At 38.8% G+C, this 24,555-nt stretch overlaps 3 protein-coding genes across 3 annotated transcripts in view; all 3 read right to left on the bottom strand.

The window, feature by feature from the left end:
* LOC311077892 (uncharacterized protein) overlaps nt 1-24,555 on the bottom strand; it is a 432,016-nt gene that overhangs the window by 214,970 nt on the left and 192,491 nt on the right. The window lies entirely within an intron of this gene.
* Nucleotides 1-24,555, bottom strand: part of LOC311077845 (uncharacterized protein) — a 372,280-nt gene that overhangs the window by 334,345 nt on the left and 13,380 nt on the right. The window lies entirely within an intron of this gene.
* On the bottom strand, nt 3,716-13,866 carry LOC311078150 (uncharacterized protein). The gene is made up of 7 exons (XM_084106838.1): nt 13,529-13,866; nt 7,637-7,963; nt 7,175-7,540; nt 6,782-6,868; nt 4,320-4,367; nt 4,094-4,174; nt 3,716-3,982 (listed from the first exon to the last, which is right to left on the bottom strand). The coding sequence occupies exons 1-7, from the start codon at nt 13,587-13,589 to the stop codon at nt 3,927-3,929; spliced, it is 1,026 nt and encodes a 341-aa protein (XP_083962964.1). The 5' UTR covers nt 13,590-13,866; the 3' UTR covers nt 3,716-3,926.

Genomic DNA, 24,555 nt, shown 5'->3' with positions numbered 1-24,555 from the left:
ATTCAACCCACCAGGTAAAATTGGTAAGCCATTCTTCCATTTACCTCTAATCAGTGCATCACTTTTCTCCCAGTTCACTCTTGCAGCAGGGATTATTATATTTATACCTGAGAATGCTTTGACGCGTTTCCACAGCGCATGATGCCTAAGGGAACGTCTGCCAATTACACCAACTGCGTTAAACGTAGACTATAATTTGTCTTATTTAAAATTACTTTTAACATTTAAAAACAGACTTTTTCAAATTCCAAAGCTTGTAGAAAGTTCCTATTGGCAATACTGACTTAGGCTATAGCTTTCCTGGTAACCTTGAGTAAATTAACTTGTCTAAGAAAATGATTCATAAAACATAAATATCAGTTGAGCCTGTTTACTTTCTTCACTGACACAGACGAAAATGAAAAGACTATCAGTCAAAGTTCAGCTTTAGAAGGGGAAGAATTAGGGCAGAATAAGGAGACAGAGAAAAAGAAAGATGAAGATGAGGACCAAGCAGGTATTGACAAATAATCTAATGACAAGGTTTAAAAAAAAAAAAAAAAAAAAAATTGGCCCTCAAAAGCCATAAATTGCACATAATTGTGTCAGAGAAATCCAAATTTTCTCGGGGGAGCATGTACTACCCCCGAACCCCCCTAACTACCTCACATTTCAGTCAGTTTTGGACTATTTTTTTGGTTTAAATTTACATTGTGAAAACAAGGTTGTGTTACATATTGTGGTGGTCAGCTATTTTAACATAGTATCGTCATCATATCAGTGTAGATGTAGATGGACCAAAATAATACCATTAAAATATCAAGTAAATAAGTATTGTGATACTTCTACACAACACTCTTACAGTGTGCAGTGACACTCTTGTCCCAAAAAGTATTGCTATACCACGATATGTACCACTCAATATGTTGTCCCACGGTAAGTTATTTTTCCCTGTTGCACCTACACAAAATTTGAGCCAAATCCCACTTTAACCACTGGTTACAGCGGTATAAAAATACAACAGGACAGGATATTGTATTTGAAAAGAGACATGTCCATTGTATAACTATATCATCTACACAAGCCATTGTTTGGATCTCGATGATCGGATCAAGTTAAACTGCATCATCTCATTTACCCTCTGTGTCGTTGCCCACAACGCTTCCCTGACAGGGCTTTGAAATAGCAAACAGACAAAACAAAAGGCATGACTTATATCGCATCCAGCTAACCAGCTCCGTTCAGCTCCATGATCCTTGTTTTTTCTTCATTTGAGCGCCTTGAAATATGATTTTTTTTAAAGCGACTGTGGTGAAACAAAGACAGTGAGTCATGTCTTCTCCTGTTATTGTCACTTGCACTGCCTGCTACATGTACAGTATAGACTTCTCTGTCAGCAAAGAAAGCTTCACATGTGATAAATGCAGGGAGATAGTCAGGCTGACGGAGAAGATTTCAGAACTAGAGACACACATCCAAGCTTTAATCGAGGATAGTAAAGGCCCTTTCACACTGGATGCGTAACGAAAAAGCGAATAGTTCGTGTGCGAATAGTTCGCGTCAAAACCCATCACATGAGCCGCGTAAACACGGTCTCTATCTCTGTCTTTGATGATTAGCTTTCTATCCCAAATGTAGTTTAGCCTGCTAGCCTACACAGCACAGGACTATACAACAACTAAAACTATCACACAACATACTCACAGTCGTGATAACCGAGTTGGTTGGCAATGCTACGCCACACAATCATTGTCCTTGTAGTATATGATTGGCTGAAGTCTTTTCTGTCGCCGCAAAAGGAAAAAAAAATCGACATCGAAACGAAAAAAAAAAAAAATCGTTTTTTCGCCGCAGCACATTCGCGTTCGGTGTGAAAGCACTCATTACACAAACAGCTGATCAAAAAATAAAACCATCGCGCGAATTATTCGTGCGTAAAAATCGCGTCCAGTGTGAAAGGGCCTTAAGAGTGCAAGAGCTTTAGATACTGCTTTGGATGCGACTAGCTTAGTGAACTCTTTACATTATTTGGTTCTGGCTGTAGTAGAGCCCGTGCTGCAGGGCAACTGGGTGACCGTGAGGCGCTGTAGTCGCGGGACAAAACACCGCTCTTCCCTTCCGATCACAACATTAAACAGGTTCTCCTCACTCAGTGAAACACCCACTGAGAATCATGCTGAAAGTGCCCTAGTTATTGGCGATTCTATTACACGGAACGTGAAAATAGAGACACCAGCCATCAAATTAAAATTAATGTTATAGAGGTGTGTGAACTCGCAAGTACGATGTCAGGCATTGTAATTTGCTCTGGCCCCCTTCCTGTTCGCAGGAGTGATGAGACACTTAGTAGATTGTCCTCACTCAATGGCTGGCTGTCTAAGTGGTGTCCGCAAAATAATCTAGAATTCATTGACAATTGGAAATGTTTTTGGGGCAGACCTGTTGACCTATTGAAAGAGATGCTTCCAGAGGTCATAGATCCTCTTCTTAATACCATTAAGGGTGTATTCACACCTGTCTTGTTTGGTTCAATTGAATTGAACTCAAGTTCGTTTCGCCCCTTGGTGCGGATCTTTTGGGCAGGTGTGAATACAGCAATCGCACTCGGGTGCGGACCGAACAACAGTACCGAGACTCAGCTGAAGAGGTGGTCTGGGTCCGGATCCAAACAAACTCTGTGACGGTTCGTTTAAGATGTGAACATGACCCGACCCAATTGCAGAGAGCACTACACCTCTTTGGACAGGCTCAGATTTTTACTATGTAATTTGGGGTGATGAAATGCCTATATATTAGGGGTGCAAAGGATCGCAGTTGATCCGTGATCCGTACGGACCAGCTGGCCCACGGTTCGCCACGCATGTGATTCGCGGATTAACTGCTGAATTTAACCATCACTGAGTAAAAGTTTACAATTTGGACATGTTTTGTCTTGCCAATTTACATATTCAAGCAATTATAAACGCAGAAGAAGAGGCGAAGATCGGGACTCGCACCCGAAGCACGCACATGCAGAGAGAGAGAGTTAGAAAGGCGGGTTTCAGATAGCGCTCGAACACCGAAATTGATTCCTCTTTTGCGTTTCCTAAAGCTGATTTTTCTAATGGCTTGGACCATTATTCATCAGCACAGCCTGTATATCATTATAAGACAACACAAAGTGAACAGAGCATTAAACATGAACCAAAAAAAACGGATTGTGAAAGTTAACAAATCAGGCACTATGAAAAACAAATGATTCTGATTTGACACAGACTGTGTTTTTGCAAACAGCTGTTAAACATGAAGAATGCCTATTTTCCACATTCCCGACTGGAGGACTCGGGATGACAGTCAAAGACTTTGCTGTGAACAGTGTATCTAGCAGGTCAAGATGACACTGGTTTCAGTCTTCTAGTGTCCGACTGTAGAAGATATATGCATTTCAGGAGTAGCATTTCAGTAACAAACCCATTTTCTCAAACTGCAGAGACTTAAGCCACTTTCAAGAAACGACTGAAACGCTTCTTTTTAAGGGTGTCGATCGAAATTAATGCTCAATCTCGATTATCGAATCATAAAATGGAATCGTCGATGCTGCCACGCCCCCATGTCACGTCAGCTCGGCTTAAGAAAATTAGCATTAATCATTCGAAATTTTAAAAAAAGATGCTAAAAACAGGAATGAACAGACAAGATACAAGATTCACCAAATCAGCTCCATCACACAGAACAGAGAGAGATTATACAGTCTGAGTCTGTCCATTACTGTATTTAATATTATATTTAAAGCAGTTTACATATGAAGCACAAGAAAATTTCATCTAAACTTGGTGTCACTATTTCTTCATTGTGATCAGAGTTTTTCTCTGTTTTCTGAGAAGAAGAAAATAAAACAATGAACAATCCTCTGTAAGTTTTTGCTATTTTAAATATTGCTGTAGATTTGCTCTAAACTCATCAGTATTTTATTGTAATATTGTCGGCATCTCTATTTCCTCTGGGTGCTTCGAGTCCTTCCTCCCTGCAAAATAAAAGCATTGACTGACCTCTCGTATGTGTTTTTATCATGATTGCAGATTGTTCCAGATCAGATGAGTGTGAATCATCAGATTGTGTGCGGCTCAAAACTCACCAGCTCTTCTTGCACAGATGATCTGAAGAAGAATCACAGTAGGAGCAGCAAACACTGCGATCTCAACAATAATCACAATCACTGCAGGAAACATAAGAGGAAGAAGAGAAACTGTACATGACTGAAGTCAAGGCTATTCAACTATCAGCAGTTATTGATGAAGCTTTTGCAGACTGACTGATAGTTTAATGTTATAAAGCTGTCAGTATAAATGAACGTGTCGTACCTCTGTATAATGATACAGCATTCACACTGACTTCAGTTTCTCCTGGATCTGTGGATCACGTCTGTTAGTTCAGTTCAACACATAATGCCACATATACACAACATCATCATCACATAATACTGGAGCTTCACACAGGATTTTCATTTTAGCGGGGCTCAGCTCCCAATGAGTGTATGATTTAAAAACGGTAACACTTTAGTTTAGGATCTAATTCTCACTATTAACTAGTTGCTTATTAACATGCATATTACTGGGATATCAGCTGTTTATTAGTATAAAGGCAGAGTCTTATAATCACTGAGGACCCAAATGTGAGGCAGAAATGTTGGAACTGGAGAACAAATGATTATGAATTCTTCTGATAAATCTCCAGAAATGGTATATATTAAACACTATCTGCATGCTTTGAATGTAACGGATGGAGATGACCCAGAAATAAGAAATGTTAATGTAACAAACAAGGTTGAGATTTTTATGGACGATCTTATAGTTGAACACCTCCGGAGGGACAACGTAAGGAGAGCTCTCGAGACGGAGAAGAAGGAGAGAAAGACGCTGGAGAAGATCTTCCACTAACACTCAACTCCCTAAGAACGGACTGATTCATCGTGCACAGCAGTTAATAACAATTATCAGACGAGTCGGACGATTAAATAAGAAAATAATCCACGTTGAGAACAGTTTTATGGTTGAAAATGAAATAGATGGCTCAAAAGCGGATGTGTTGAATTTGCAGGACAAGCTCAAATTACTTAAAGCATAATTTGAGCTTGACCTGCAAACTTAAGGGTCATTGTTAGAGGTGTTATGTGTGTGTGTGTGTGTGTGTGTGTGTGTGTGTGTGTGTGTGTGTGTGTGTGGTCGCAACATGTTTAGGTTGTTAGGGCCACATGTATTTTTAAAGGGTAACGGTGAACATCATTTGCCTCAGACATAGAAAATGTCTGAAACTAGAGAAAGGTCAAAAGGGCTGTGATAGAAAAACAAATAAAGCTTTTGTGTGTGTGCGGCATAAAATAGGTATTTTGAATATGTGCTTCCGCAAGCCTATGTTAATGAAGGACTAGGATAAGTCCAAAGTTTGACCTTATAAGGGAAGTGGCTGTACTATAATGCAGAAGTGGGGGACTCGAGTCACATGACTTGACTTGAGTCGGACTTAAGTCACAAATTTTAGGACTTGAGACTTGCTTGACAAATATTTATAAAAGACTTGACTTGACTTTGACTTTATATTCATGACTTGAGACTTGACTCGGACTTGAGGTAAATTACTCGAAATAACTTGTATTCTGTTTACTAAATATCTGTTTTTGAACGCTCCGCAACCTAACCACGTGACGCAGCAGGCAAGCAGAGAGTACTAACAGGCTTGTTCGACTTGAACTGGCACTGCACAGACTAGGGGGGAAACGGTACATGTATTCATATTGAACTGAAACGGTACGGGCGTCACGGTTGGTGCATGAATTTACACGGTATAAAAATAAATAACACTCACGTGCAAATGAATGAATGTAATGTGGAACTACTGTTAGATACGCGGGTTCTTAACGGTCACCTAATCTGTCCCGTCTTAGCTCTGTGGCTATAATGAACAGGCTGCGAGTGCGATGTCAAGATTGCAATGCTGAAATATGTTGCGTGTGTGTGTGTGTGTGTGGGGGTGTGGGTGTGGGTGTGTGTGAGAGAGAGGCATGGGCGCGATCGAACAGTGGAAACATTAAAACATACTCTGTCATTTAGTTCATAGTACAGGACATCATTCAAACTGCAAAGCGTTTACTTATATTTGTGTACACTCGCAATAAAACACAACATTGTGCTTTTGTCAAACTGTTAACTTTTTTTTTGCAATCGTACACTGTCTAATAATTAGTCATCAGACTTTGAGTGAAAAGCCTATGGATAGTTTTTGGGGATGCACATAAAATATTGTATACTACGGTGGCTGAGAAGGGTCACAACACAAACAAACGCCACAACAACTACATATTCAGAAAACACCTCCAAATTCAGAAAACACATGCAAATGCCGCCACAACAACTACATATTCAGAAAACACATACAAACGCCACAACAACTACATATTCAGAAAACAACTGCAAATATTCACAGCACGAGCAAATAGGGAAACGAACTGCAAACTGCAAAGACACAACGGAAATGTTTCCAGGGGGCCATAATCAGTGACGGAGTGAAAGAACCGGAGTGTTATATGAACACACTACTCTCACTGTTTATACTAAACATGTCCTAGAATATGCATAAGTACGCTAATCGGGACACACCATAAAAGTCCATGAAATGAAACTAAAACAACAACTCGAATGTGACAATCAAACAATGTGACAATCATACTGTAGAATATGACAGTCATATTTTGATGAGTTAACACTGAAGATAACTCTAGCATTATGCACTGAAAAGCACTGATGTGAGAAAGACAGTGATGATGTACCTTTAGAAACGTGTGTGTTTATAGTTGAGGGATCCTGAGAGTGTGTGATGTGGACTGGATTCACTGCTGTCGTTGAATCAGCTTGAGCTGTGAAGATGAATGTTAGTTCAGATCATTAATACTGTACAATATGACCATCATATTTTAACTTTGATCATCACATTACATAAAAAGTTAATATTTTTGCTGTCAAGTTTCAATTCCTTTATTATTTCCAGCATCACGTGTTGGACTGTTACTTCACTGCAGTTCATTAGTTTGAAGCAATGCTTTGAGTTACTCTTCTGTGAGAGTCAAAGAAGCTTTTGTTCCCTCAGTTTGTTCTGGTTCAGTGATACTGATAGACCTTAGTGTTACTGACATTATGAGGCTCTTCTAACACTGTTTTCTCACCTGAATACTTGACAGTGTATCTGACTGAGATCTTGAGTTGATATCTGTAAGTAAGCTGACATCTCCACTCTCTGTTGTTATCTTCATTCAGGAGTGTTGTAGTCAGAGTGATGATGATACAGCGATCTTGATCTGATGATGATGATAATATCTGATATCTGGAGTCTGTCTTCAGATCAACACCAGCCTGATTCACCCACAACAGCTCAACTCCCTCAGAACTGACCCAATCATCACAGGAGTATCTAGTATCTGAATACAACTGACAGGAGAGAGTCACAGAGCGACCTGGACTGATCTCAGTCTGTGAGGATGAAGAAGATGATGATGATGAAGATGAAGATGAAGATGATGGAGACACTGAAACTGAACACAAGACACAAATCACAGACTTTCAATCATCATCTGAGTTTAAAAGGAGAATCTGCCTTTTTTAAATTGACCACATAATCATAAACTTACCATGAAGAACATACAGATAAACATTTACATCAGGTCCTTGTTGTTTGTCATTCACATCTTGTCTGCAGGTGTAAGATCCATAATCTTCTTCTGTGACGTTCTTGATGTTCAGAGAGCAGTCAGACTCCAGACTCAGTCTCTCATGTCTCTCTGTGTCTTTCTTCTTTATCCCTTTAGTAATCAGTTCAAATGCTGCTGAATGTCTGAATCTGTTATAGTAGGTCCATGTAGTTTTAGATTTGCAGTCAGAAAGAGCATTATTACAGGACAGACGCACATTTTCACCAGAACTGATGAACACATGATCATCATACACTCCACTGGTTCCTGAAACACAGTATATCTCAGTGATCATTATGTTATATGTTAATAAATGAAAACTTATAAAACGGTTTATTCCTTGATTCTGATTGGTCAATAGCTGTGCTTTATGCACAATAAAACACGGCTATGACCGCTTCACCCAACGGTTCTATTTATCACTGCGCCCTTAGCAACACCCTTAGCAACCACATGTATCAACATAAACATAGAAGTAAGCAATAAGGCAGGAGAGGCTGTGCTGTATCGTGAATAAGTAATGGCTGAGGGCGTTGTTAGGCACGACGCGAAGCTTTCTACTTTCACGATACAACACTTGCCTCGAGTACCTTATTGCTTTTATAAAACGGTTACCACACAATATTACAGTAAAAAAAAAATGTATTAGTGCAACTTTCATGAAGTTAAATCAATAAAAGCATTCCTTCCGCTAGAAAAAAAAAATAGTCTACTTGTTAAAATTAATTGTACTATTTGTAAAGCAGCAGCAGCACCTCCAAGGTTTACACAAATCACTGCCTTCGCGGCACCATGGTGCAGAGATTGTCCGATGCTGGTCTCGAGTCGAGGGAAATTATGTCTTTGAGTGGACATAAGTGTGAAAGTTCACTACAGAGCTACTGGAGGCCAAACTTAAAACAAAGAAAGCACTGGAGCGACAGCATTCTCTCTGCAACAGAAAACACTGCTGACAGTGCTGAGCCCCAACTAAAGAGAGCCGCGGTAAATATCACCACAGTGGAGCCGACTGAAATGAGACAAATATTTAATGCGTGCACAATAAACGGAGATGTTCAAATCAGTTTAAATAAACAACAATAAAAAAGTATCTCTTGTTAGGCAGCATTTTAGCAACTAAATTAATAACATTAATAAAATAGATTAAAGACCTAACTGTTCAAAATATGTGCCCTTGTGTTTTTATTTAGGCTATGTAAATATTTAGTTTAGTGCAGAGAGAAAATAACGGAATAAACAAAAAAATAAACGTTTTCTCATGCTGAGAGATAAGCTATGCCTATGTAACAGGATTAGGTGATTGACAGCAGCGTTAGCCTATCAGCAAGTAGTATATATACTACTTAATATACTGTACATATATTAATACAATATTAATATACATGTATGTTCATCAGTGTCTGAATTAACTCACTTGTTTTTATCCACTCAGTCAAGTGAACTATATTAGTGAACTAATGTAGGGAATAGTGAATGAGGGAGTAGGGTGTGTGTTTGAACACAGCCTCTGAGTGTCGACTTTGAAGCGTTGTTAATTCACAGTATATTACTGTAGACTACTTTCTAGAAAAAGACAAATATCTCCCAGAATGCATTTGTTTCTATGTTATATTGCTTTTTTAATGGAAAACAACATGTTACTGTTAAAATAAGGCCATATGTTACAGTGCACACTCTAAAAATTTGCTGTAAAGAAAATGCCAAATTTTGACAGTAACAAAATCGGGGCTAAAATCGTGCAGTGTGAACTCAGCATTAGATTAAATCAACTGAAGATAAAAGACATTAAGTCTCTGAAGATCTCAGCAGAGGAGGATTACACAACTCCACAAACAGCATTACCCTCACTTAAAGCAAACAACACACTCTCCAGAATAAACTATTAGTCTTTGTACTGTTCTTAGTGTAGTTTAATTTTAGAGCCACTAGGTGGTGCTAGTCCATGTATGTTTTTGATGCTGTCAGAGAGAGTAACCTCTGACCTTAATTGCAGCCATCTTGTTTTACTCAGTTGATGCTGTCACACGGTTAAAGCAGCTCAATCTCTTCATCATCTTTGCAATCATTTATAGAAGCTTTGTCTGTAAGTATTAATGTGTTTGCTAGAAGCTTGTTTTTCATCTTTTGTCTGGATTTAGTTCCAGTAATTTTAGGATAAAATTGATATTAAGAGAGACTTTTCAGTACGATGTTTCGTGCATCTGGATTATTATTAGTGTATATTATGTCCAGTTATACCTTAACTCTATCAGAGAGCTGTTCAGATCACTGACACACTCTTAATATGAAGATAATTCTTCATCATCAGATGTTTGAGTGACACTATGTCCAGTATCAGGAATAATACAGTATGATCTGTGTGTATCAATACACAACTCTGAGATCACAACATGAATGTGTGCAAGAATAAACTGAGCATGTTCAAATGAACTCTTTCCAGACTAATTCCACTAAATGTTGTGAGGGTGGATTTCCTGCAAGACTGACGAATGACTAAAGAAACATTGTCAGCAAGATGGTAGAAAACTGCACATTTCTTGTCTATTCCACCCACTGCCACTGTAACGCAAAGTTGAGATGTTGCTCAACTTTGGTTGCTGAGGTGGTGCTAGTCCATGTATGTTTTTGATGTTGTCAGAAAGAGTAACCTCTGACCTTAATTGCAGCCATCTTGTTTTACTCAGTTGATGCTGTCCAGGGGGGCATGGATTTATATTATTTTGAAGGTACCCCCGGGCGCCGCCATTGGCTAACAGACCATCACCTGCTGTTAGCATCCCATTGACTCCCATTCATTTTGGCGTCACTTTGACAGCGAATAACTTCACATCTGAGGCGTTTGAAGACTCCATTTGTCCATTATTTATTTCTAAAGAAACACGAAAATGTATAAAAGGCTTCATTACCTTGTAGCTTACGTTATGGCCCCGTAGAAGCAATTTTTGTAAAAATAGGCTAACGATTGCGTCATAGCCACGCGACTCTCTGTCGCACAGTAGAGAGATTACCGTATGGACAGGAGGAGAAGCGCGCGGGCAATCGGGGGGACGTGGAGGCAAAATGACAAAGTAATGAATCAGAACACCTACTAAAAGTTTCTCCTGCTTCTAGCTCATGGACAGCTCCTACTCACACTCTCCGTCTCTGCAAGTCTCGGAAGGGAATGATTCAGATTGATCTTGGCACAGCTACTAGAAGACAGACGGTTTGCTCACGTCACATCTACGTCGTCAAGCTCAGTTTGAGTCTGCGCAGTACGCTCGACCCCCAGGAAGTAAGAGTTTCTAATTGGCTTCACTTTGTCTCCGTTGAATCCAATGGGGTCGCTGTGTCCATTTCTTTTACTGTCTATGGCTGTCACACGGTTAAAGCAGCTCAATCTCTTCATCATCTTTGCAATCATTTATAGAAGCTTTGTCTGTAAGTATTAATGTGTTTGCTAGAAGCTTGTTTTTCATCTTTTGTCTGGATTTAGTTCCAGTAATTTTAGGATAAAATTGATATTAAGAGAGACTTTTCAGTACGATGTTTCATGCATCTGGATTATTATTTGTGTATATTATGTCCAGTTATACCTTAATAAATCCATGCTTCAGTTCAACTTTCTTGTGGAAGGAGTTTTCTGTCTGCCTAGTTGAAGAAGGGGAACTCTTTTATGAGGGCAGAATAGTCTTTATCAGAGAGCTGTTCAAATCACTGACACACTCTTAATATGAAGATCATTCTTCATCATCAGATGTTTGAGTGACACTATGTCCAGTATCAGGAATAATACAGTATGATCTGTGTGTATCAATACACAACTCTGAGATCACAACGTGAATGTGTGCAAGAATAAACTGAGCATGTTCAAATGAACTCTTTCCAGACTAATTCCACTAAATGTTGTAAGGGAGGATTTCCTGCAAGACTGCCGAATGACTAAAGAAACATTGTCAGCAAGATGGTAGAAAAAAAGTCAAGTCAATGATCAGCCAAATTTCCAAGTCCATCATCAAAAGCGTTTATGAAAAAAAAGTGCTGAGCTGAATTTGTGCCATTGAGTGGTATAAAAGAGAATTAAGTCAAATGCGCATTTTACCCCCGTGTGACTTAACTGTTGTAACCTGTATATCATTTCAATTTATACTTTAAGTGTATAATATTAAACGTACAGTATGTGATTTTTTCTCCACTAGGGGTCGCTAACCTCTTTACAATAACAAAGGCGTAGTTTGATGACGCAACACATGCTAAGAATTATGGATGTTGTCGTCAACGTCAAGTCGACTGATCTAATAATGTTTATGGTTGACTGAATACATAGATGCTTTTATCATGACTGTGATATGAAGCAGTTCGGGATTGCTAAGAGACAGCTATCAGCTCCAAACGCGACGCGAGTCCCGCGGATATAAAGGAATATGGACATTTCATTCTACCGAACTACACGCAGAATTACTACTCACAGGTCAGTTTATTAGACAAATTAAACTTGTGAGGTAACGCAGCGCTGTTTCACCTGGTCTAACATTACACTAGCCCACTAAACTGCATTTGAATGTGTTGAAATGTATGTGTTAGTTTGTCTGTATGAGACTAGCAGTAAACTAGATCAACATTAGAATAACATACAGATCATATTCTGACATTTTATCATTGTTGAACTATAAAACATTGATTAGTTTTATGTAAATGTGCTCACCTGTTTAATAAAGTACATGTAGGAGCGGTCGAAGTCTTGGACGTGGAGCTCTCGTTTATATACTGTCTATGGGAGCTCTCGGCATCTCGAAAACACAGCGCTGATATTGATTCTCGTTTTAGTTCTCCTTTTTTAACCAAAGTCTGCTTGCCATGGTCCATAATGTTTGAACAAAACAACAACAGCGTGCAAATAGACATTGCGAACTCCACAGTGGTCCACATCTGTCGTCTTGGTTACTATCAGAGGGCTCTGGTTCATAGCTCTGGTTACCATGGCAGTACGAGCGGAAACCAGGGACAACGCGGATATGACGCCATTGACTGCGACAAAACGGAAATAAAGAAACGTGCCGTGTCTAAAAATTAAATTAAAATTTCTCCTGGTTTGAAAGTTGTTGGAAACAGTCGGGATAATGTAAGTACACAACTAAAAAAAATATATAACATAGATATAGTGATTTTTGCTAATTTTAAAGCAAAAAAGTTACATATTGTGCCTTTAAAATAAAAGCACAAAGTGACCGTTACACCACTTATACCAACGACGGAAATAAGCGCAGTTACAATAGATTAATATGTGGGAGAGCGTTGCTTAGAGAGTGACAATATTGTATTGCAATAGATAGCACTATTATATTACATAGCAAGTCAACCAAATCAAAACTAGTTAGCACATTATTTGTAATTGAAATTTATGACAACATGGTTATAGTTATACTTAAAATAGTTACAAAATAGATGAGATGATAATACCATTAATTGTACCCAGCATATATGTAAAATGTTACCAGAGAGAGAGAGAGAAAATACAAAGAAAAGAGGAAGTAAAGAGAGAGAACCCCAAGGAAGGGACCCAGAGAATAAAAGAGACAGAGCAACAGTTACAATCTTCTTTTATCCTTTCCTGACCATGTGACTAAAACCCAAATGTGAGACGTTCAAACTGACCAATCAGATAATTACAACTTCCCCCACGGTACTAAATGTGTGACAATTCATCGACCCCTGAAGTACACACATCTTGGCCTACAGTGATCACTATCAGCCCCTCTGTGCCTTTAGGAACTACAAATGGTCATTGAGGTAGAAAGAGGGGGTGGAAAACAGTAAAGCAAATGTCTTTAGAGAAAATACAGATTTCTTTACCTGTGAGAAGTGAAGAGAGAATGATCAGTCCCAGCAGACACAGATCACACTTATCAGCCATTTTGTGTTTCTGTCAGTCTTTCTCTTCATTATATATAGTTACAGCTCTTCCTTTAAACATCATCATATCCTCCTGTGGTTATTCACTTCCTCTGTCCTCATCAAATGAGTGTTGAAATTCTGCTAGAGTTGCTGTTTAGTGACACAATGCCACAGTGAAGTGTTGCTTTAAGTTAGGGCTGTAGTCAAGACCACCTTTGTCGAGTCCAAGACAAGTCCAAGACCAAAGAGGTTCGAGACCAAGACAAGACCGAGTCCAAAAAGGTTCAAGTCCAAGTCAAGACCGAGTCCAGGACTAGGGCTGGACCTGAATATTCGAATGTTTGAATATTCGTTCGGTGGGTTGCCAGATAGCAATTACGTTTGGGCCACATGTGGGTATTATCTGGCACATATGGCCTAGATGTGGCATGGCTGAACAGATATGGGCCAAATTGTAGCCATATTTGTTTTGCCATAACTTTAAAATCTGCGGGAAATGCTCTCTTGGTTCACAACTGATTTTGAGGTATATGGCCCAGATAACAACGAACACATGAGAACCATATGTGGTTGAGCTATGGCACACAGTGAGAAACACCGACTTGTGGTAAACATTTGGCTTATACGTGGAAAAACACAGGAATCCTGAAATCAAGTGTGGCAAACATCCGCCGTTCCACACCTCAGGTTGCTCTGCATCTTCCCTCCTATTGGTGGAGAGACTACGGCGCGAGTTTGACTGCGACGCTGGGCAGCTGATGCCATTTACTCCGCTTCCCTCACGACTGTGTACATTCAGGTAAGTGATGTTTTTGCATTTTAAAGTCATATAATTGAAATATGCAGCATTATGTGTCAATATTGCATGTTATTATGCGTTTAGTTATTCGTTTCATCGAGGAAGGGGTTGAACTAGCTAATATTTTCCTCCTATAACTTACAATAAAGTTTAATGTAGGCTATAGCAGGTCGCTGGTTTGCCGTTTTAAATTAAGATGTTTTTGTTTATAAATCAGCAGCACACTGTCGTACACATATAAAATAGTATAGTTTGTAGCCTATTTGTGAATTAAGGCGACGTGGTCCAATGTCGGTGTTACTGTTTGTCAAAAAACCTAAATCCTAATTTGTGTTCACAATCATTCAACTAATCATAATAATATAAAAATGCCAAGAATAAACACATTAATGCGTGTGCATTATTGTATGCATCTTTTTAGTTAACTCCGAAATGATATTCAACCAAGACTTTTTCCCATGACTTTTCCCTCTTTAAAATTAAAGTTGTAACGTTAGGCTATTAGTGTCAAGTCACAATACCAAAATTATGACTTTCGATACAATACCTGATTAAAATACCTTGTTAACATGAACTAATAATGAACTGCACTTCTACAGCATATATTAATGTGTTAATGTTAATTTCAACATTTACTATTCAAATCAAAAATTGTACTTGTTAACTTTAGTATGCACTGTGAACTAACATGAACAAACAATGAATTGCTGTATTTCTGTTAACTATCAATTAATTGAACGCCCATTCACTGCCATTATAAAGCTTGGAAGAGGCAGGAAATTTTTATAATTACTCTGATAATACTTCTAACAATAGAGATTATATACCATGCTATGGTATTCTGTCATACCACCCAGCCCTAATGTGCGGTATGGGTGGGGCAATGACAATAATTTCCATATTAAAAACCTAAGATAAAGATTCAGTAAGTAATAGTTTATAGTTCATTTTTAAATATAAAAGCACTTTCATTTTAGGGTGGTCTATTTAAATGCATATTTCAACCACTTACACAATGTTTTTTTTTTTCCTATCAGATCTATCTGGGTTTGGTTGGTGGGTTTGACTTGAATAACACCGTGTGGAGAGTGCTGAAAGGCACTTTTACAACTGCTGTGGCACGTTATGAATTGGAGAGAAGTCAATGGGAAGATTGGTGCCCAACGCCTGGTCGTAAAGGAAGTTGTCATTGGTGAGACCTTTTTTTAAAAGTTTGAGTCACTTTTATTTGTATAGCACTTTGCACAATACACAACTTTTCAAAACCGCTTTACAGAACATTGTATTTTATTTCTGTTATCTCAGTAATAGTAATAGTCACAAATTCATGGTTCAGAGCTTAAAGGGATGGTTCGGAGTAAAATCAACCTATAGGGTCATTTGCACCATGAGATCGAGCCAAACACATTTACATTACATTATCACAATTTACATTAGAGTGTGCATGTCTTGAAATGTGAAATGACCCAGAAGTGACCCGCATGCACAGAAGAGTACTCAACGGTCAACGACGTCACTTGTTGTTTGCGAAAGTAGCTAAACTTCAACTAACTGTGATTCACTCACACACACACACAACACACGAGCACGCGCAGCGACCGTTACACAAGAGCCAGACAGCAGCCGCTGACCTATCTAATATCAGCACAAATAAGTTAACATAACGTTAGTCTACTCTTAAGGTGATGATACACAGGGCAGCTTTTTGAGCAATGTTGCTGGGCAATCTTGCCGAGCGATTGTTGCTTGGGCACTTTCCCATTGAAAATGGGCAATACATTTCTATCTGGATAATTTAGATCGGTTGTGGGCCCTGTGTCTCATCTGGTTGCCCGTTGATGGCAACATTGCCCAGCAACATTGCTCAAAAAGTTGCTCTGTGTACCATCACCTTTATTCACATTGGCCGTGAGCTTTTATTTTTTTTTTTAATTAACGGGCTCGTCGAGGTCGACCCGTATACACTAGATGTCGCCTTGGCTACGGCAGTTCATTGGAACGAATGTCTTTAATGCGACATCTAGTGTATATATCTATGCACCAGTCTGCGTACACGTCACACAGCAGGAAGCGCCCGCACCCTCAGATCACTTGGACGTGGCTGTGTTATAAGAGGTAAAAACTCTATAAATACTGTTCGTTTTCTCACACAAACCGCTCGTTTCATGTCTTAGGCCATCAGTGTGTACTTACGATGGGGAATTGTTTAATTTGGACGATGGGGAATTGTTTTAATTTGGACTCTGTGCATGCTCTTTGAGGTGGTGACCACAGACCTGCATTATAGGACTGACAGACAAGAACGGTTTGACCTAAAAAATGTCAAAATTGAAACTACTGCGGAAAATAAGACACCTACATCTTGGATGCCCTTGAGGTAAGCTAAAACATACCAAAATTTAATTTCAAAGTGAACTATCCCTTTAAGACCGGAAGAGCAGTTGTTTGGCTACTGGCTTTGTTTTCCGTTTGAGACTTCAAAGAAGGTAATCGTTGTTGCTACTTTCACTCCATATTCTGTATTTATTGTTGCCCCTTAGTAGTGATGGGGAAATGAAGCTGTGAAGCACTGGTGCTTTCCCCCTCAACTGTATCATAAAATGTTTCATTACTCAAAACTTTTCAACACATTGCACACTAACGACATCTTGTGGTCAAAAGGTGGAACTGTCTCTGTCAGCTGAGAGAGCCAGTGGGGGCAGCCCTGACCTCTCTAAAGACTGACGTCACCCCTCCTACAGCCCTGGAGTATGAGGCAGTCCAGGATGCTTTAGATGTTCTTGCCCCTTTCCGCCAGGATACAGTAGAGCTTTCGGGAGAGAAAAGGGTGTCTGCCTCCAAAGTGATACCTCTGATGAAGATGCTTAATCACGCTGTAACGAGCAAGCTAGAAGGCCTCAATTCAAAGTTAACATCAGCTGGGTGACAGCCTTGTGCGGAGGGTCAGGGAACATGCAGTACATTTAGAATCAATAAGTGTGATGACCATACCCACGTTATTGGATCCCAGATTCAAAACACTGGGATTCTTAAGTCAAGGGAAACTGCAAGAAGCGGTATCAAGATTAAAATCTGAATGCGCTTCTGTAATCAGAAGTTCTGGTCTCCATTCTGCTTCCACACACCCCCCCAGCTCAGCTGCCAGCCTCTTCAGAAGCAGGTCAATCTTCACACAACAGTAAGTAGTATTTGTCTTTGTGTGAATGTTCACATTAGTGATTAGTACTGTGAACCATTGTTAATGGATTTTTACTTTGTATCTTTATTATTAGGTGACCTTTGGCCTCTGCTGGATAGCACGTTTGATCACAGTAGAAGGAGCTCAAGTGCAACAGCAGATGCTACTGTAGAAGTGGACCGATATTTATCAGAAGTGAATCTCACAAGATCTGAGGATCCACTAGTATATTGGGCTCAACATAAGCATCAGTATCCTCATTTATATCAGCTGGCACTGGCGTTTTTATGTTCTCCTGCATCCTCTGTTCCATGAGAAAGGATCTTTTCCAAAGCTGGAGAGGTTTTGTCCGAGAAGAGGAATCGTCTAAACCCCAACACACTTTAAACAATTCTGTTCCTCAATAAAAATCATTTGTAATCCTTCCTTAACCCACCCCAACCTGCAGTGTTGCAGTTTGCTCCTCTATATCCCCAGTCCCATAAGCACAACACTGCACTAAAACTAGTAACAGTTCAATGCACTAAACAACCCAGAAACAATTCTTAACCTTTCCCACCCCACACTTTTCTGTTGCAGTTTGCTTTATTACACTCCCTCCACCATAAGCACTGCACTCAACACAGTCTCACTTTTGTTGTTCATACTGTCACTATCCAAACAATTTATGAATAATTAATTAACTGTGTGTGTGACAGTTGTCTCTGCACAAGTAAATTCAGACAGAGAAAGAAACATATTTTATTTTATACCCAGGCAATGGACAAATGTCTGCTCAGGTCATTGGTTCAGTATTGATTTATTTGTCTGCTGTTTCTTTGCACAGTCGCTAGGTGTCACTAGTGAGCAATGCTGAATGAAGCTTCGAGTGATGACCCTTTGAGTGAAGCAATGGGCTGCGAGGTCTCAGTGGTTCAGGAAGCCTCATTTCGCCATCACTAGGGAAGTGTCTCTTTATAGTGTGAGCCGGTGATGATGTGCAGGAGCGGTGAATCAGACTTCCGGGGAGAGGGAACGAGTGAGCGGAGCGAGCGGATCTGGTGACTCCGTGACACACTTATTACTGACCAGATTTACTTTATTTCTGGACTCATAGAAACACTGAGCAGTGTTCATTTAACACTGGTAAATTTGCTGTGTAGAGTTTTATTGCACCTGCGTATAATGACAATAAAGACTATTCTATTCTATTCTATTCTATTCTATTCTATTCTATTCTATCATTTCCTACTTTATTCTGCTCTATTCTACTCTATTCTACTCTACTATATTCTTTATGGATGTATGAAACATTCACAATAAGATGAATATCATTCATTTAGAAACATTTATTTTCATTTAATGCTAACTTTAAGCATCATTAGTAGAGATATCTGCAGTATGATATATACAAATAATAATGCAAATAACCTCTTATTTTAAAGTTCATAAACTCTTAATAGTTTAACATTACAGCATGTTTTAATATTTTCCCCTGTCTAATCAAACCCAAACAGACATATATGATTGATGTTTTAAACCTCATTTTATTAAGTTACAATGTAACCACTTATATTATTTTACCATGGCTTGGAATATATATATATATATTTTTTTAACCTCAACATAGCATAGCCTAACCCCATCGCTGCTAGCTTACCTCTTCTCTGCTCTCAATAAATGTTCTCAGAACAGGTTAAAGCGCTGATAAAGCTGTGAAGCAGATTTGAGGAAGTAAAACATGGTGTCAAAATGTTCAGCGTTTCCTTGTAGCTCAGAGGGTGGTAATGGAATTTTTTTCCCCTTAAAATAGCAGTTACTGCCAAACGTACTTCTGTTTTCTGTAATATTGACCAAGACATAGTCCTGTTCTGAATCGCCTGTTTCCACATCGACAGTCTTGTTCAGAGTCATCCTGATAGAAATCACTCTTAGTAAAAACGGTACTAAAGCTGTCACTGGGTCAGAACCTTTACAAAAGGTACCTTTGTACACAGGTACTAATATGTACCTTTAAGGTGCCAATCATGCGGCAACCTTCTGGTCTCTTGTGAAGCCGATACAGAAGTAACTTAAACTGCAGTTCAACGACTGGCCACTAGAGACAGGCTGCAAAAGAGAGTCAGTTCCATATATCCCCCATGTTAAAATGCCCAACTTTACAGCAGAAAAAAAAAATATTTATAACTCATCCGTTTAATTGACATTAAGCCTTAAAGTTCTGCATAATTAAGGGTGTGGCCACTTGAGTGACAGGTGGATTGCCGCTGATGTCAGCCTATCAGCAGTTTGTCTGCTGTACGGATGGACGATACCACTTATTTTGTTTTCGATACGATACCGATACTTTCAAGGCCAGTATCGCTGATACCGATACCAATACGATACCTCTAAACTGAACTTTTAAATTTAAAAATTTCTTACATTATTGTATAACTGAGATTAAAATGGGTAATGATACCCACTTAAAATTATATTTGAAAGGCATTTTAACATTCAATACGCCTTAATTGGAATTTATTAGATTTTATTTTGATTTACACACGGTTAAATGTTTACTTGTACTGGTAACCATGGAAATCTACAAAATATTATAGGCCTATCTGAACTATGGTCACTGTAATGTTCATTTTCATAAGGGACTGCCAGTGACAGGCTGTTGCACCCATAAAATGCAACCTTTTTATTCTGACAGTGTATGTTTATATTAAAATAAGTTACAGAATAAAACATCAGTATGAACTTTTAACATTTAATAAAATAAAAATGTAATTGCACAAACTGTGTAGGCTACAATTTGTTTATTGTGAAACAGCTCAAACATAGTTTTTCAGTCTTCTGTTAAGCATTGTTCTGGGAAACACAGCCCTGTTTGAATGCATTATCGTCAGTGTGTGAACGCTCTCTGTGATTGATTGGTTCTGACTTGCAGCATTTGCGTGTGTTCAGTTCAGATGAGCAGGGAAGTGGTTCTACTACACAATTATTCACTAACATAGGTTATTCATCCAGTTCAATGCATATTGTACGCGTTAGCTTTATTGTCAAATAAACAAAATCACTGGCAAAAAATAAACAAAAAAACATTGTAGTATCGATATATATATATTTGAGTATCGATACTTTTGATACTCGACGTCAGTATCGATATATTGATACTTCATATATCGATACACCATTCCTAGTCTGCTGTCTGTTAGCGTCACGTCACCTCAGCTAATTCCAGCCGCTGAACTCAGCATCTCTGCTGTGTTTGTGCTTTATTCGGGATTATTTCATACAATTTAATACACCCATTACTTTGCCCGCGCCTTTGGACTCCGTCATGGTCGAGTATCGAGAGAATAACCAGCACTGTTTTCCAGCTGTAATATATTTGGAGAAGGCATTCGACTGTGTCCCTCGCAGTGTCCTGTGGAGGTGTGCTCTGGGAGTATGGGGTCCGGGGCCCTTTGCCAAGGACTGTTCGGTCCCTGTACGACTGGAGCAGGAGCTTGGTTCGCATTGCCGGCAGTAAGTCACTTGTTCCCAGTGCATGTTGGACTCTGGCAGGGCTGCCCTTTGTCGCCGATTCTGTTCATAATTTTTATAGGATTCAAATTCTATAAATTTTATAGGGGCCGGAGGGTGTCAGGTTTGGGGACTACACGTTTTTTTCTCTGCTCTTTGCGGATGATGTTGTCGTGCTGGCCCCTTCAGACCAGGACCTTCAGCATGCACTGGGACGGTATGCAGCCGAGTGTGAAGCGTCTGGGATGAGAATCAGCGCCTCCAAATCCGAGGCCATGGTTCTCAGTCGGAAAAGGGTGGCTTGCCCACTTCAGGTTGGTGGAGAGTTCCTGCCTCAAGTGGAGGAGTTCAAGTATCTTGGGGTTTTGTTCACGAGTGAGGGAAGGACGGAACGGGAGATCGACAGACGGATCGGTGCAGCTTCTGCAGTAACTGCCATACGTACTCCTGTTTTCTGTAATATTGACCAAGACATAGTCCTGGTCTGAATCGTCTGGTTCCACATTGTCTGGTTCAGAGTCATCCTGATAGAAATCACTCTCCGAAAAAAAGATATGTACCTTTAAGGCGGCAACCTTCCGGTCTCTCTTGTGAAGCCGATACAGAAGTAACTTAAACTGCAGTTCATCGACTGGCCACTAGAGACAGGCTGCAAAAGAGAGTCAATTCCACATTGAGGAAGTGTCTAGAGACTGTGAAACACGGTGTCCAAATGTTCAGCGTTTCCCTGTAGCTCAGAGTGTGGTAATGGACTCTCTTGTCTAGTGTTTAGTGCTGTTATCATTAAGAACGTCCTTGATCAGTCTTTTTTTGTCTTTATTTATTTTTTATTGAAAATAAGTCATATATTTTTCCTCAAATAGCTTTGTAGTTACTGCTAAACATACAGGTTTTAAAATAGAGGAGGCACACACAATTTTACCAGTCGGATGTTTTAACTACTTTTGGTAACACTAGAATACTGTTCCTTCATTAATGAATAACTACACAGGAACAAATGAGTAATGCACTATTAACATTGTAGTAACTACTATTAACTAACAAGAAACTCTGATTAATGAATTAGTAAGTCATAGCGTTCAGTCGAATGTGGTAGTTCACTATTAGCTAATCAGTAACTACTATTTTTCATACCTCACTGAAGACTACTAAGAACTACTATATACAGGTTCATAATTAATATTAATAATGCATAATATATAATAAGGTAATGGTAACTCATTAGTAATTAATCAAGTGTAACTACATCCTTCTAAAGGAACTAATAATAATTTGGATCAGTATTATAAAGTGAAAAACATGATAAATACCTAATATTGACTGAAGTCATTGTAAGTTTTAAGGCTTTTGTAAGGTTTTGGATAGTAATGACTCAAGTGTTACTACATCTTTCTAAAGGAACTACTAATTATTTGGATCAGTATTCTAAAGTGAAGATCATGGGAACACACTAGTAATGACTAAAGTGTTACCAAATCCATTGGAAGGAATTACTATTCAAAATCTTACAAAAATCTCAAAAGCTTACAATGACTTCAGTCAATATTAGGTTGTTATCATGTTTTTCACTTTAGAATACTGATCCAAATAATTAGTAGTTCCTTTAGAAAGATGTAGTAATACTTGAGTCATTACTAGTGGGTTACCATTACCTTTTATTATAAATTATGCATTATTCATGTTAATTATGGACCTGTAGGTAGTAGTTCTCTGGGAGGTATGAAAAAAAATAGTAGTTATTGATTAGCTAATAATGAACTACCACATTCATCTGAGCGCGATTACTTACTAATTTGTTAATCAGAGTTTCTTGTTAGTTAATAGTAGTTCTAGAATGTTAATAATGTTAATCGTTTGTTCCTGTGTGATTAATCGTTAATGAAGGAACAGTATTCTAAAGTGTTACCCTACTTTAAAATGGCTTTTTTAGTCACTTATATCTGAATATTTATAGAAAACGACACAGACATCAAGACAATATACATATAAGTTCACTCAGCTAGTCCTATCACTTGAAGCAGAAAATCCATCCTTCTGTCCTTTTAAATGTCTGTGTTAAAAGAGCACTTTCAGTGGTTTAGTGAAGCTGATTGCTGTAGCTTATATCCGACTTAGGCATGGGGTCAGAGATGAGGAACGATCCCAGCTTTTTCCCTCTCAACTTCCAGCACTGTACCTTTCAGAGTTGAGAAGCAACATCCAACCAAATCATGGAAACCTAAGGCCTTCTTCTCAGTCACCAGAACAGAGATCGAAATTCCTATAACTGGGATGAAATCCTGACTCCAGAAGCTCATACCATCTTAAAGCTGTAGATGACCAGATCGTTTCAACATCATTGGTGTGCATAAGGTACAAGGTCAGTGTAATGGTCATCATAATGAACCCTTCGCTCGACGTTTGGACTTAGTTGGTAACGTCTGACTAGTTTATTGTCTGTGTGAATCGAAACATTCAGACTTTCACATCAGAACTATGAGGGTGAATTTCAGCTTACACTGTAAAAAATTATTTTGTTGACTTAACTCATTATTTTTTGTTATCTTTTTGCATGGATATTTTTAAGTTAAACTAACTTATTTATAAAAGTGTACTTGACAAATTTGGAAAAGTTTACTTGACAAGTTATGAAGTTCAATGAACTGATTTAATTTAGTTAAGTTAACTTCGAATTCAAGTTAAGTCAACTAAAGTTAAGTTTTCTAAACTACATCCAATAAGTTCAGCAAACTAAAGTTAAGTTTTCTAAACTACATCCAATAAGTTCAGCCAACTAAAGTAGTGTTTTGAAACCTGCAGCAGTACCAAATAATTAATTACTACTAGAACATTAATTTGTAAAATACATTTGATTAAAAAATATATATATATGGAAAATTAACGATCACTGATACAATTTACAATAGTTAAGTCACCTTTATTTATATAGCACTTTTTACAATACAGATTGTATCAAAGCAGCTTTACAGTGATAACATAAATAATACAACAAAGTTTGTTTCTAGAAGAAAATTGCGTCATCTTCCACCTTAAGTAAGGCAGATCAATAATATTGTTGAATATTAAATGTCCGCAACTAAGCAAGCCAAAAGCCAAGGCAACAGTGGCAAGGAACCAAAACTCCATCAGGTGACATGTCAGAGAATGGAGAAAAAAACCTTGGGAGAACCCAGGCTCAGTCGCTCAGTTCTCCTCTGGGCAAAGAACGAACAGTGTATGATAATGATTCAGGCAGCATTACAGATCAGAAGTCAGATTGGATCAGAACATTCAGAATGTTTATCCAGTTCCATCTGATTGGAAGTTGGAGTCACGCCGGTATGTAGACGAGTTTGTTGAGGATCAGTGCTGATGGCTGTAGTGTCGATGAGGCCTTCACAGGGCTGATGAGGCTGGCACTTCAGGGATGGGTCCAGGCGCAAGTCCATCACCTGATCTGGATCCGGCCCGGATCCGGCTGACTTCAGTAAACCTTGGAATAAACAGAAAGACTAACATTAGCATAGATGCTAATGTCAG

Source organism: Abramis brama (genome assembly GCF_963993115.1).
Source record: "Abramis brama genome assembly, chromosome: 1".
NCBI lineage: Eukaryota > Metazoa > Chordata > Actinopteri > Cypriniformes > Leuciscidae > Abramis > Abramis brama.
The sequence above is the reverse complement of the archived record's forward strand: the minus strand, read 5'-3'. Positions and strand labels throughout refer to the sequence as shown.

Bases quoted from the DNA above. Each gene is read 5' to 3' on its own strand.
- LOC311078150 (XM_084106838.1), bottom strand. From the start codon at position 13,589: ATGGCTGATAAGTGTGATCTGTGTCTGCTGGGACTGATCATTCTCTCT. The intron at 7,964-13,528 runs GTAAAGAAATCT...ACTGTGTTTCAG, and splicing joins TCTCTCTTCACTTCTCACAG to GAACCAGTGGAGTGTATGAT. The intron at 4,175-4,319 runs GTACGACACGTT...TGTTTCCTGCAG, and splicing joins TGCTGTATCATTATACAGAG to TGATTGTGATTATTGTTGAG.